General features: G+C 42.1%; 1 protein-coding gene across 11 annotated transcripts in view; it reads left to right on the forward strand.

Moving 5' to 3' along the window:
• The window catches only part of eml1 (EMAP like 1), a 69,554-nt gene that overhangs the window by 48,785 nt on the left and 5,667 nt on the right, over positions 1–15,102 (forward strand). For 6 of the 11 annotated variants that reach the window (XM_080784017.1, XM_080784024.1, XM_080784025.1 and 3 more), the window contains 12 exons: positions 451–477; positions 5,742–5,871; positions 6,488–6,637; positions 7,628–7,697; positions 8,719–8,829; positions 8,974–9,069; positions 9,216–9,350; positions 10,361–10,460; positions 12,016–12,167; positions 13,213–13,338; positions 13,572–13,703; positions 14,413–14,480. In XM_080784017.1, coding sequence (XP_080640143.1) covers positions 451–477; positions 5,742–5,871; positions 6,488–6,637; positions 7,628–7,697; positions 8,719–8,829; positions 8,974–9,069; positions 9,216–9,350; positions 10,361–10,460; positions 12,016–12,167; positions 13,213–13,338; positions 13,572–13,703; positions 14,413–14,480 — 1,297 coding nt within the window. The remainder of the gene's footprint in view (positions 1–450; positions 478–5,741; positions 5,872–6,487; positions 6,638–7,627; positions 7,698–8,718; positions 8,830–8,973; positions 9,070–9,215; positions 9,351–10,360; positions 10,461–12,015; positions 12,168–13,212; positions 13,339–13,571; positions 13,704–14,412; positions 14,481–15,102) is intronic. The other 5 variants (XM_080784020.1, XM_080784023.1, XM_080784027.1 and 2 more) reach the window with 2 other exon arrangements.

A 15,102-nucleotide genomic window follows, 5' to 3' on the forward strand; every position in this document is an offset into this window, starting at 1 on the left:
TCAGGGTGATAGATAGGGTCAAACGCTCAGGTCAAGTAGAAATGCTTCGTCTGTCCAGGCTTCAAGGGAGCATTACCTAGAGGTGGTGACCCCAGAAACCACTTAAGACACTTAAAACCCTAATATATAATTTGTCATACAACAAATATACAGAAAATAGTACAATGTCACTGCTTGTAGATCAGCTATTTTCTCTGTTAAATACATTTAAAATAATAATAATTATTAATAATTACTTATTATTAACTTTAGACGAATATTCCAAAAATACTCACACCAGGTTTTAAGTGGCGGTAAAATTCAACATGTCTTACCATAATGGGAACAGAGAAAGCCGGACCATCACACAGGAAACAGTCATGAAGAAAACATTTTGTTAGGACAGACCAGAAAGTGAGGAAGCCATCTCAACGCTCACCTGGTCCTTCTGTCTCTCTCTGACCTCACAAGGGACACGCCGTGTGACCCACTGCAAAGGTAGGCCCGTCCCCCCCCACCACCATCCCCACCCAGCTTCAAACCACTGGCCACAGCTCTGTGAATATTGCTGCACTCACAAGGCCGATATACGTAATGCCCTGCATTACCTCAACTTTGAACCATGGACTGGGATACCGTGTTCCAAGTTGTATCTTCAAAAAGTGTCCCTAGTGTCCATTGACTGGCACTTGCTGCTAGAATATTGCAGGCCTTAGATATTTCAAGTGATGCAATGTACAGAGAGCTGTCAGGGGAGAGTTGACAACGAGTGTGTGTGTGTGTGTGATGTTGGTTGTCCTCCCCGAGAGAACTAATACACACACCAGTAGACTATCTAACACACACACTGAGAGGTTTGTCATATTGTGTGGCTGTTTGCAGTGATCGCAGTGTGCTTGCGTGTCACCATAGCCTGATTTATACCCAGATCTACACCGGTATTGCGGGCTAAAAGCAGCTCATCTTCAAGCTATACTGCAGATTATGACTGTATTGTAGATCTACTGTTTTCGGGGGGTGACACTGACTGCATGACAGAGTATTAATTTGATCACGCTGCCACTTTGCTAGATGTGTGTGTTTTGCTTCACTTCCTCACATTGCACTTGGCCATGTAGTCGCTGTCTCACCATAGCAACAGCACAAATGTTTCCAATGCTCTGCTCCGCATATTTGTTTTATTTTTCTGTGTCGAACGACGTGGCGTGTTCTAAAGACAACTTGCTCCAGTGCAAAACAAGGAGTTATGATGGGGGTGCATACTTAGTTTAGACTATAGTCATTGGTTAGACATGGGTTAAGGTTAGGTTTAGGTGTGCTGCCCCGTGGGAGGTTAGGTTTAGGGTGAGTGTTTGAAGATAGGTTGTAGTCTGTAGGACTAATGACTGGTCTAACCAATGACTAGTCTCAACCAAAAACTGTCTAAACTAAGTACTGCACCCGTTATGATGCTAATGTGTTTACAGACAGACAGACAGACAGACAGACAGACAGACAGACACTGCTAGCGATATACACATTTTCTCACACAGCCCCAGAGCAACGACCCAGCAGTTAATGAATTCATCACACTGACTCCAAATAAAAAGAAGCACTGGAGTGAAATCCATGGTGATTCCCTCTCAGAGCTCATTACACAGTATGAGACCTAAACGGTGGTTTGTAGAGTGAGACTAATTACACATGTACAGCACATCTGCTTTGTTATACAATCACAGTGAACAGGACAACCTACAGGTGTGCATAGTTGAGCTGCTTTGCACATTGCCTTTCATTTGGGCTGCCTGGTAGTGTGATTTGGCATTTTCAGCATCCTCTAGTGGACAAATTGGCAGACAGAGTGACATACAGTACATACATACCGGTACATACATACATGTACAGACAGAATCATTGCAATAGCTTCACTTCATTTTAAAGCTCAATAAGTTAACCCATTCAAAAGGAGTACTGTAAGTGATATTGTTTTGGTTTACATTACAGTTATTATTATTTTTTGGTGAAAGAGTTAAAGCTCTACATGATCTCCTAGTAATCATTGCAATAGAGCGTTTGTTCATTAATACGGGTCTCCACTGTCTCTCCGCCTCTCCAGAAAACACACTTTCAGAGTGTCGCTAATCTAATCTAATCAGGAGAGAGTACGGTACCTATTTTATCAGCTTTTCTTTGAATGCTGATCTGAAAATGCTTTTTCTGTTTACTAAACGGTAAATGGTGCATTTACATATCCAAGGTGCTTTACATAGATTGTGCATTTAACATTTACCCATTCATACACCGATGGCGGAGGAATCCATGCAAGGCACCAACCTGCTCATCGGCTGTCTTGCTCAAGGACACTTGTCTTCAACAGTAACTCTGGGGGAGCCCGGGATTGAACTGGGAACCTCACAGGTTCCCCCATCCAGCTGCTCTACTGGCCACCCCTGAGACAGACTAAGACTTGGACAGATAGGGAGACACCTGTTACTGAACAAACACTATACAGCAATGATTACTATCCTTTTTAACACTTATTTTAACAAAAGAAAATCACTTACTGCACCTTTAACTTGTTATTAAAGTCGGTACCCCTTTAGCCTCCTGTAGATTACTACCGGTAGTCTCCCTAGCACCATGTATTTTGGTAGCAGTGAAATATAATGTAAAATGTACAACCCCCCCCCCCAAAAAAACGTCTTACATCCGTCTAACTGATATCATCCCTCCCTCCACCTTCCTGGTCACCCCGCCCCCCCGCCCTGCCCCGCCCCGCCCCGCCCTGCCCGGTCCCGTGTGCCCACAATGCCCCTCTTGTTTTCTACTCCCACTCTACAATAGTCACAGTACAGATTTTCCTCACTCGCTCTGCCAAACGGACCGGCACCGGCTGCAGTCCTGCTGCGTTGGCCCTAACGTCCCGGTCAGCCCGCCACCTCCACAGTGCTGGCGTGGGCAGTAAGGCCGGCGCTGGCGCTGGCAGGGCACCAGGGCTCAGAAAGACCCTAAGTTCGACCCTCCCACGGGCGAATTCGGGAAGTCTCTCATCATATTCTTCCCTTGATATGGCCATGCCCCGCAGCTACCCTATCAAATCTCCTAGCCAGTATTTCCAGATATGCTACTGAGTCACGCATGCACGCACGCACGCACGCAACACATACACACACACACACACACACACACACACACACACACACACACACACACACAATATATTTCTGGTGATACTGCCCGTTAAAAAAAAAAAAAAAAAGTCTTGCAAATGATTGCAGGTCAGTTGTGGTGATCAGGTATCATCATATCATATGACAGAGATACAGTATGTGAGATTTTGACAGCTGCAGGGTGATATTTGGAATTTGAAAGTGGAATCCTCAGAAGATGGGCAAATGTCTTATTTCCATTATCTACAGTGTGTCCATTCTAACAAGGGATGTCATCTTGGTTGGTGTGTGTGGGTGTGGAGCATGCACTGACATTTGACCACAGTCTGGAAGAGGCATTCCTTACCAAGGTGCCAATGTCTTAAGGATGCTATTATACAGCTTGGTTACAATTGTAAATAGCTTGTGTTCATATTTGGAAGCCTCTGTAATGTCCATGAATCAGTTGTGAGACTTGCAGGAATGCCCAAGAAGTCCAGAGTTAAGGCAGTGGCTAAATTCTGTTCAGTGTCTGTGATAATATATGGAGGAAGCGATGCTTCCTACTGTATACCCGTGATCTTTATCCTGAAATACTTCATTGTTGAGTTTCCAAGTTTTTGCATCTATTATTGTGTTCAATAATTTCTTGTTAATTAAATGTGAACGCAAATGAGTGGGCATCCAGGTGGCACAGGGGTAAAGTTCCTGCCCACCACCGTGTTGGAGGCTGGTAGTCTCTGTCGCTGCACTGCCAGCTCCCACCGGTTGGTCTGTTCAGCGGGGAGCACAACTGGTGTGTTTCCCGTCCAATGGTGGAAAGTAACTAATTATATTTACTCAAGTACTGTACGTACAATATTGTGCTTTTACTCCACTTGAAAACGTATTATTAAAAGTTATTAGTTACTTTGTAGATTTTGATTATTATTACAAAACCGCTTCAGACCTATAGGCAGAATGTCCTGTGTGAAACGGGACATTCTGCATAATGAGTACTTTTACTAAAGTAAATGGAGTAGCCTATACTTTTTCCCGACACTGTCCAGTTCCAGCGCATGCCATGCGTTACGTCCTCGGTGAGGTGGAACTCCTTTTTGTGACTGTGGTGAACATAAGCAGCTGCATGGCGACGTCATGTGTACGCTGCATCAGAGGAGACACGTGGTTGTGTTGCAGTATGATTAGAAAACCAGTCACATTGAAAAAAAGGAGTGCTCGTTTTCTTCGAGTTCACCTCCCGCACTCTCCCGCGGCGGGGCATGGCCCACCCGTCCAAAAAGGAAATGACGTCTCAGAGGTACGAACACTCGGAGAGGGGACATAACTCGGACGGTGCTGAGTCGGCTGAAGGTGACTTCGCAACACTCGGCACGGCGACTGGCTCGCCTAAAAGCCCACTCGGCGGTGCCTCTCGTGGCTCAAGTCACCTTCAGACGGCGCGCCTCCGTCTGTGAAAACGAGTGCACCTTTTTCATTCCGACTGGTTTTCCAATCATACTGTGACATTTATACACCCTAAAGACAGTACAATAGAGCACGTACAGTACGTCATCCACACACTTAAAGCCAGGTGCCGGGCCGAGGTTAATAAAAGGAAAAAGGTACACCGTGGTGGTGTAAGTTACCGTAATGAATACATTTTCAAGCTTTGGAGCATTATCCAGTGGGCCTTACCTCCCATGTGCCCGACTGTAGGGGTTGGCAGCAACGGGGCCACGATCAGGGAAAAGCTGGGCATATTGGTATATTGAATTTAGAAATGCTCAGTCGTCATTCAAGTAATCCATTTTAAGAGATTACCATTTAAGTGTCCTCACAGGTAGGGATGTAACGAGAGAGCCTCTGTATCTGAATGTAGTTATTACTATAATAATAGACAATATAAACGTGAATAATGTATGTGAATTGTATATGGTTATTTATTTATTTTATTTTTTCATTGTTGTTCCCATTGTGTTGTCTTGCATAGTTTTGTTTCTCAACATCAGCATGTTTTAAATGCAAGGTGTTTATGTCTATTTACCGTTTAATTACCTTTTAGTTTCTTGTTGGTTATTTTCCCCATAACAATTCCATTCCTCTGCTTGTGTCTGCATTCTATGAGTTGGTTGACCTGTGTTATAATAACCTGCAAATTCATAAGCGGTGATGCTTAATAACATTTCCAAACTGTGTGCAGTTCATTTAACACCTTTTGCTATTATATATAAATGTATACGATATGAAATAAGTAATAACTAATAAAGTCTAATAAATTAATAAAGTCTAATTAATAAAACTAATAAAGAGCTGATTGGTTTGTGTTTGCAGATTTTGTCATGCTTGTGTCCTTCAAACGTACCTCATCTCAATAGCACATTAACCACTTTTATTCCCTATAGTCCCTATTTTGGGCATGTCATAAAAGGCAAGGAAGGCTTTTGATGATTAAATAATCCATGTATCTCTCCCTCTAATTCTACTATGTGTCACGCTGTTGCTTTAACACATCAAAGTCTGCAAATTAACATAATTAATAATAGAATTCATTGAAAACGAGCATGATTCCACTAACCTGAATGCTGTCTGATGCCATCATGACTGGCCTGAGTGTCGTCGCCTCACTGAACTGTTGTCTGTTGCTCTCTCTAGAGGAGGGTTATGTGAAAATGTATTTGAAGGGACGTCCCATCACCATGTTCATGCCCAAAGACGCGGTGGAGTCCTACTGCCTGGAGGCCAGAGCCGACCTGCCCAGCAATAAACTCAAACTGGACTGGGTGTATCCTTTTGACGCTTCATTGTGATGATTCATATCTCCATGGCTCTTTGAGTGAGATGTTCATATCACCTATATCAAATGCATGTGATGATTATAATCATAGCGAGGTACAATGACTTCATGGCAAGGAATGTCTGACAGTAGATATTGTAGCCCCCCCCCCCGCCCCACATCCAATTTAGAGTTCTAAAATTCTGCCCAAACCAGACCCTACCCTGTTTTTAGGCCGGGCCTGGCCCAAAATGTATGCTAATTAGTCGGCCGGGCCTAAAAGCTTGTTGGATGCGAATGACAGCTTTTCATATTTCTGCGAAGGAAAGATGTAAGTATCCGTGATGTAGCATTCAGTCTAGCAGAGACCCAGATGGGTAAAACAGGGTGGGAAAACTAAGGGAAAATAAACATTTTGGTAATCTGTTAAGAAAAGCATTAGAGATTTCTTGTTATTTATTTATCTGCAATGAAACAAGAATAAGGAAATGGGAATGTCTCAGTTACATCTCTACAGCTGAAGAGATGTACTGTAACTAAATATTTTCAATATGTTTAAGTCTTGTCACAGTCTCTAGCCATTTCACATTACTGGGCTATTTCTTTGACCGCATAAAATATCCAGCTATGGATACCGTGGTCGCGACTGCCGCTCCAACCTGTATCTGTTGCCGACGGGTGAGACGGTGTATTTCATTGCCTCGGTGGTCGTACTGTACAATGTAGACGAACAGCTGCAGAGACACTACACTGGACACACGGATGACATCAAATGGTGAGACACACACACACACACACACACACACACACACCAGGCCTCATGCATATTATGTAGCCTGCGCACTTAATGCATGTTGAATGCACGCGCAGTAGCAGGGCAATGCGGCAGGGCATTAGGGCATTAAATGAAGAAAAAACACCTACAGTTCATACTGTATAGGTTCATGCCCGACAACGATATGTTGTCTGTTCCTTGAGCCGAACAAGTACTGTACACGTTAAAGTACCTCAGGAGAATCAAGTAGTTATACCTCTGCCTGTTCAATATTCCATGGTTATAATGAGGGTATTGTAGGTGCCTGTCTGTCTGCGTGTGTGTGTGTGTGTTGAGTGTGTGTGCCTGTTGGTGAAAGTGTGAATGGCGGGACACACATTTTGACAGGTAATTATGTGGGCAAGAAGGAGACCCCCACCACCAAAGAGCTTTAATGTGTGTCAGTGCTGTGATGATTCCAGGCAAGTGAACCACATCCCAAGGTGGAACAAGGTTCAAACTATTAGTGAACTGATTCGATTACAGTTCAAAGGATTTCTCTACCTCTCTCTCTCTCTCACACACACACACACACACACACACACACGCACACACACACACACACACACACACACACACACACACACACACACACACACACACACACACACACACACACACACACACACACACACACACACACTACTATGTAGACCAAAATTAATTACGTTGTTAGAACTCTTGAGGGATAACATGCCCTAAGACTAAGAGGATGGATTTGTCTTAATGTTTTATTTCCTCTAACACTAGTGCAGGCAGCGTGCTGTGTGATGGCTACACTGAATATTTTATTCACGGCCTTGAAAATCTTGCTGAAAAATAAAAGTCTTTCATCTTGCGATAACCCCACGCTCCCCATCTCCATCATTTATTCAAATGATGCCTTTGATGTTGAAAGCTTTTCAACTGCATTCCTCACTGATATTCTCCCTGTGTTTTTGTTCTGTGTAGCCTGGCTGTCCACCCTGATAAAATCACCATAGCAACCGGGCAGGTGGCGGGCACCTCTTCAGATGGCAAAGTAAGAAGTCTAATGGATTACATTTTCACACTATTTATCTGGGCATGGCACCTAACTACATGAATCCTACATGAACATTTGGCAAATATAGCAGATCTACATGCTCACAACGCGTCGCAACACAAAGAGGTTTGATGTAGAGGAAAAAAGGAACAGACATGTTATTGAGCCCTGGGGGACCCCGGTCAACTAAATATATAGGGTTTAACCACTTGTTGTTGAGCGGAGTACCTCAGGGCATGTCTATGAAGCGATCTATTAAATCTATGAAAACGTTTAATTTGCAACACAATATGTAGTGGGGGTCCCTGATTCAATCATTCGAAAGTTGGGGTTGATGACGTATACGGAGACATAACATTTCAAGCATCGATTTCCAAAATTCATAAAACATGGTACATTGTTTATGAAATGCCTGATATTATACTAGAAGTAACTTTTTTTCCACGTGTTTTTAAATCTGTTGCCCACTCTTTGTTTATTGTTTTTTTCACAGAAGCATTATTTAAATACTGGATTTGAGAAATAATAAGTAGTGGCATTAACAGCTTCTCTTAATAAACCCCACAAGTATAATGTACAAGAATAAATACATTGAATTTTCACCCCAACGAAAACAAAACAAACAAACCTTAAATACAGGATCAATAAAAGTTGAAAAATAAAAGGCAGACAAAAAGTACATGATTCATCCATAATCTGCATTACATCACAATCCAATCACAGTAAACTTTTAAATCAAAAGTCCAGCAGACCTCACACATCCTCAAGCAGAGACGGATTCAATTTCTGAATGAATTGAAAGAATGGACCCCATATTCTTCCAAACTTATCGGAAGAACCATTTAAGGAGAGTCTAATCTTCTTCAGTTTTACACAGTACAAGGTGTCCCTAATCCAGTGAGAATCTGTTGCCCAGTCTTTAACCAATTGCATTACGTTGATGATGTCTCTCAACTATTATTTTATGTGTGTGTGTGCCCATGTACGTGTGCATGTGTGATTGTGTGTGTCCTGACAGCAGTTATCTCCTCATGTCCGTGTGTGGGACTCTGTCAGCCTCAACACCCTTCATGTTCTGGGCACAGGTTTCTTTGATCGAGCCCTGGTGTGTCTGGCCTTCTCCAAATCGGTAAGAAAAGAAAAGACCAGAAGGCTGGTTCCTGAATCACAAATGGCTCTCTTCTACTGTATCTGTATTCAGATTTGTGTGTTTCTAATGTCCAGTCAATGAACACACTACAAGTGCCTTTGTCTGTGTTATGTGTCATTTCAGAACGGAGGAAACACGCTTTGCGTCGTAGATGACTCCAATGACCATGTCCTCTCTGTCTGGGACTGGCAGAGAGAAGACAGACTTGCTGAGGTCAAGGTGTGTGTGTGTGTGTGTGTGTGTGTGTGTGTGTGTGTGTGTGTGTGTGTGCGCGCTCGCGCTGAACGATAAAGGTATTAAAAAGCATATAGATAGAAGACATTGTTGCAGCTGCTAACATGTTTTACGTATCTTTCATGTGGCAGTGCTCCAATGAGTCTGTGTTTGCCACAGACTTTCATCCCACAGACAGCAACATCATAGTGACCTGTGGCAAGTCTCATCTCTACTTCTGGAGTTTGGAGAAAGGCATGCTGGTTAAGAAACAAGGGCTGTTTGAGGTACCAAGTCCATTACTTCCATCAACTGTCAGATAGTAGATCTTGAACTTAAAGTCATATTGTTTAACTTATCAATTAAACGTTATTTTTGATGTAATCTTTCTTGATTTATCTGTCTTTAAACACTATTTTTATTCATGATTCTGCCCCTGACACTCGCGCCAAAATGGCATAAGCACTGGAAATGTGCCGAACATGTATTTATTTCTATATTTTGACATTAATAAATACAGTTTCTGTTGCATTCCAAATTATCCTTGCACAAACTCTGTAATGCCAGTTACTTACGAGCGGTGTAAAATGAACGTTACACAGTATGACTTTGTAGTTAAATGTCGACCAATGGCACATTGACAAAGAGATTTTGACATTTGCTAGAACTTGGGTCGTAGAGCTAACTGGACATGATGAAAGCCAAAGTATTGTCGATCATCTTTGTTGCATCTGTGCTCTCGAATCGAAGAACCGGAGTCCGGAAGTATTCCATCCACTGGCATTTGTGGTGAAACAGGTCTTGAAATTACACTTTTAGATAAAACCGACACAAAGCAGTTTATATCAATCAAGTAATATTAATATTTCTGTTGCTCATTTTCTTTCTGACAATTTTGACTGCTGGCACCACTGCTTGCATTATACCAATATTGGTGACCTATCAATGTACTGTACTGTACTGTATGTCTGTACAACATGAACTTCCGTTAACCTTAAGGGTTAATATAGCATGAATAGCCTACAGGCATTATACTTTCCCCTATCTAAAATAGTACAGTACAGAAGGGACCATATGCTTCCTGTGTATCCATACACAGTACAGCGGGGACCACACTGCTTCCTGTGTGTCCATAGCAATGATGTGAATTCATTATAACAGAAGACATGCACAGCCAACCAGCTGGACTCTATCAACACCCACACATGTTCCTGTATTTACTGTGGCCTGATGGCTTGAGTAAATAAAGTCTCTCACTCTCTCACTCTGTGTGTGTGTGTGTGTGTGTGTGTTACAGAAACAAGAGAAGCCAAAGTTTGTGTTATGCGTGACGTTTGCTGAAAACGGAGATGCCATCACAGGAGACTCCAGTGGCAACATCCTGGTGTGGGGGAAAGGTACAGCTATAGAAATGTACAGTATATAACGGACATTTACGCCCACAGCAATGCGTTGGCTTCCATAAGGCTAGTCTTGTTCCCAGCCTTACTCATCTGCGAAGAGAAAAGCCTGGTCAGACTCACAACCTAAGGCAGAGAGTGTTGGGCTGTTACATCCGTCAGACTTATTTCCCCCGGATAAGGTTTTTTTCGCCTGATCACTTTCGCCTGTTTCATTCACGGAGAATGTACATTGATTTGTAAAGTGTCAACATCATTTCCTTGGGCGGTAATTCCGCCAAAATCCCGCTACTTCCATTAAACCAGGTCTTGCCCTGCAGCGTGCCATAAGGCAGTCCAAATAGAAATGCACTTACACTCGTTTACACTCGTTTACACTCGTCCATAAGGTCGTCCAGGCTGCGCAGGGGTAATGTTCCTGCCCATCACCATGGAGACTGAATTGAAATCCCCGTAACTAGTATACCTACAGTACAAGCTCACAGCTGGCTTGTATATTGGCTATCTTCAGTGTACGATACCCACAAGCAACTAAGTACAGTATAACTCGGGCTTAATGGTTGGTCAGGATGCCTGTTCAGGGAACTGGGAAGTATAGGCTCTAAGCACAGCAGCCTTAATGGAAATAAATTGGGCCTCTTCCTTGAGTTCCTTCGCATGTCTTATAATTTATACTAATGACGACTCTGTTCCATTCTGGTCACAAAAGAGTCTGGGTGCTGGTATTGTGCATGTTGGCTCACGGGAAACACTCTGCTACACCAGTGATTCTCAAAGTTTGGTCCAGAACCCTGTGGTTCCTTGAGTAGGTTGTGTCCGACTACCTTTTTTCACTGAGGAAAGCTAAATAAAAACAAAATTATAACTAAGCTATGATGTGTCATCAGGTACCCTAGCAAAGTAGGTGGCTGGTAAGAGAAGCAGGGCACTTAGTTCTGACCTATTTATACTGTGTGATATCTACAGGTTCTGTCAGCACACACTGTGTAATGACATCACCCCTAGTATAGTTAAAAATAACAGAGCTGAGTGTGTTGGTAAACCTCAGAGTTGTTTGAATGAGAGCTTGTGAGAGAGAAAGACCTGTTAACAATTAAAAATCTGATTTTCTGCATTGTTTGAGAGAAAGAGAGAGAGAGAGAGAGAGAGAGAGAGAGAGAGTTAGTTGTGTGTGTGTGTGTGTGTGTGTGTGTGTGTGTGTGTGTGTGTGTGTGTGTGTGTGTGTGTGTGTGTGTGTGTGTGTGTGTGTGTGTGTGTGTGTGTGTGTGTGTGTGTGTGTGTGTGTGTGCGCACAAATGTACATTCACAATGCATTCTAGCGTTCTACAAGCTCTATTTGTGATCATGGCTTCTAAAGACATGTCGTCAGGAGGGATGGGGTCAGGGTGGGGTCACACACAGGATGGAACTCAGACAGTCTGTCTGTCTGTCTGTCTGTTCTGTCTGCCATCCATCTAATTTATTCCCCCCAGACCTTTACATCCATCACTGTCTCCAAATGTAATCTGATTAGATGTAGTCTGATTATTACGTGTCGTTCTCGTTCACCCAGGAACAAATCGCATCAGCCAGGTGATCCAAGGAGCCCACGAGGGCAGCATCTTTGCTCTGTGCATGCTGAGGAACGGCACCCTGCTGTCGGGGGGGAAGGACCGCAAGCTCATCTCCTGGGACGGAAACTACCAGCAGATACAGATGGTGGAGGTGAGGAGAGCTCAAGTTCACCTTGATCCCCTAAACTTTAGAATGCACAAAATGAGTTGTGGTCCATTTCACTACCCTGACCCTTTTCTAATCTATGAAATGCTATTAAAAAAGGTTTTGAATTTGCATTTAATTCATGAAGTATTGAGAATGTTGTGGGGGAATCTTTTTTCAAAATGGTGGAAACTAAAGATGAAGGTACTAGCAACCATTAATCATCAACCACTCTCCAGTCTCAGGAATCAGACTTTGCATTCCAAGCATTGCATCACAACCTTATTACAGATAAGATGAGGGAAGTTTGTGCTATGAATGGGGTTTATTGATATACAGTGTTTGAATTGAATTAACGGTATGACTCACATGCCTCATTAACTACAAAGGTTATTGACTGCTGCACAAAAGGTTATATTGTGTTCACTATAGTAAACACTGTTTAGCTGAATTATTGTGGTTTCCTTCAATTGGCCATTTGAATGAAATAATGATAATTGGGGAAATAAGACAGAAACAAACATAAAAAACGTATTTGTAAAGGTCCTATTACTTGACTGAATCAGCTGTTGATAGAAGTACTAACGCTGTAGACAACAAATGTCGTATTTTATGGCTTTATAGTAGGTTTTTTAAGTTGTTAATGTTTATAAATGTTGGTGAAACAGTACTACATTTTGATTAACCGATTGACGGTAATATTGCTATTGGTCACCAATATGTCACATTGTTCTTTTTTCTTTCAATCCTATGAAATGCTCTTGGCACTAACATATCATGCTAAGCATATCATGCTTCTTTCCCTCTCCATCAAAACTGATAAAGGTGTCATTTTTGTTTCATGGTTGTTGCGTTTAGTTTTCTTTTGTGCGATTGTTTGTTATGCATTTCTTTTTTGTTGTGTTTTGTCTGTCTCATGTGTCAATGTCATTTATATAAAAACTGGTACAAAACATTAAAAAAAAAAATATATATATATAGATGTCAATGACAATGACAATGATTTGCATTAACCCTGTGTAATGAGTGTAATGATTCTGTCCTCCTTCAGGTACCAGAGTTGTTTGGACCGGTTCGCACCGTAACAGAGGGGAGAGGGGAGACTGTGCTCATTGGGACCACTAAGAACTTTGTTTTGCAAGGCAGTTTAGATGGCGAGTTCACTCCCATAACACAGGTACTCCTGCCTCAACATCTTATCTTATAAATGGTGTAGGACTATACTTTTCTGTTTGCATAGCTTGTATACCATTCTTTAAAACTGTGGTCATGAGTTATAGGGGGTATATACCGGTATCTGTAGTAAATGATGGTAAATAACAAAGACCTCTCCTCTCCTCTCCTCTCCTCTCCTCTCCTCTCCTCTCCTCTCCTCTCCTCTCCTCTCCTCTCCTCTCCTCTCCTCTCCAGGGGCATACTGATGAGTTGTGGGGTCTGGCAGTTCATCCCTGCAAGCCTCAGTTTCTAACCTGCGGCTATGACCGGCAGGTCAGCCTATGGGACTCCAGCTCTCATCAGCCCATCTGGACCAAGAACATGGAAGTAAGTATGGTCAACACTGCCCCCTTGGGACCATTCTGGAAATTACATGACATTACATGACATGAGGGGCGATAGGCCCTCCTATGTCCAGATTTAGTGTGTGTGTGTGTGTGTGTGTGTGTGTGTGTGTAAACACAAACTTTGTCCCAACACAAGCAGTAAATGCTGTTGACAATGAATGGACAATTTTGAGTGTTTGTGTAAACACAAACATTGCGTAACACAAACATTGAAGAGGAAGGTGAGGACGCAAATTCTGATTGGCCAGAATGAGATGATGTATGATGATAAGTGCGCCCCTCACTTGACACAGGTGTGATTTGTTAATGAATATCCACAATTGAAAAGACCTTGAATCATCTGAGGTAAAGGATAAAAAAAATAATTAATTCATTTAATCTGCCATAGCCAAATATTATGTAGTGTATCACATTAATACGTTTAGCTTTGTAGTTTGTAGAGTCCATGTCAGTGTCCCCTTTTTATCGTCAGTTGTGGAAGAACAACGTTTAAAGGCGTGAGTTCAAAAAGTTACTTGAGTAATATAAGGGTACAAAAGTTGCAACATTTGCCAAGTGTTTTTGTATAATTCTTTTGTAATTATATACAAAAAGGAAAAGAAAAATGAAATATTCACATAAAGTAACAGTTACACTCCAGCATTATTTATTGTTGATTCAGACATTCTCCACTCCCTGTTTTTTGACAGGATGCTGCCCAATCAGCTGGCTTCCACCCATCTGGAGCTGTGGTCGCCATAGGAACACAGATCGGCAGGTGAGGAGGAGATACCGTCAACAGTCAACTGGTTCATTCAACCAGTTGACTGCAGAACGTAGAATCATAAGGTTCTAACTGACGTTCTTGACAGAAATGACTTAACCCATTCTGACCTGAGATCAGATTCTAAAAATGTCTTCTACATCCTGACAGTTTTCTGAAAAAGCTATGTTTCTATGTCAGTCGCTCTTCGGTTTTTCAAAAAGAGCAGACCTACAAGCTCGTAGCGGATCTCCTTATATGGGCATAAAAGGAACTCTGCATATATGGGCATAAAAGAGACAAGAACTGACAGATACAGAGATCTCCTTGTAGGCATAGCAGTCAGAACGACTGTGTTATTTTGTACAATGTCATTGTATAATAATAATTGTGTACATTTGTTATATTTATTATAGCTATTAGCTATAACTGCAACACATTAGTGGTTGTCGCCTTTTGTTTGTTTGTGAGAGGACCACAATGGAAATAAGTCCTGGATTTTATTGTGTTTTATCCTCAATTGTTTTAACCAATATGTTGTATCATTTGTGAGTGTTATGAATTGGAAATGAACTAAACTACTGCTAAACACATATAAAGACATTATTGTTCACCACTGGTATGTATTTACTCTTTG

This window comes from Protomyctophum bolini, assembly GCF_963924005.1.
Source record: "Protomyctophum bolini genome assembly, chromosome: 15".
Taxonomy (NCBI): domain Eukaryota; kingdom Metazoa; phylum Chordata; class Actinopteri; order Myctophiformes; family Myctophidae; genus Protomyctophum; species Protomyctophum bolini.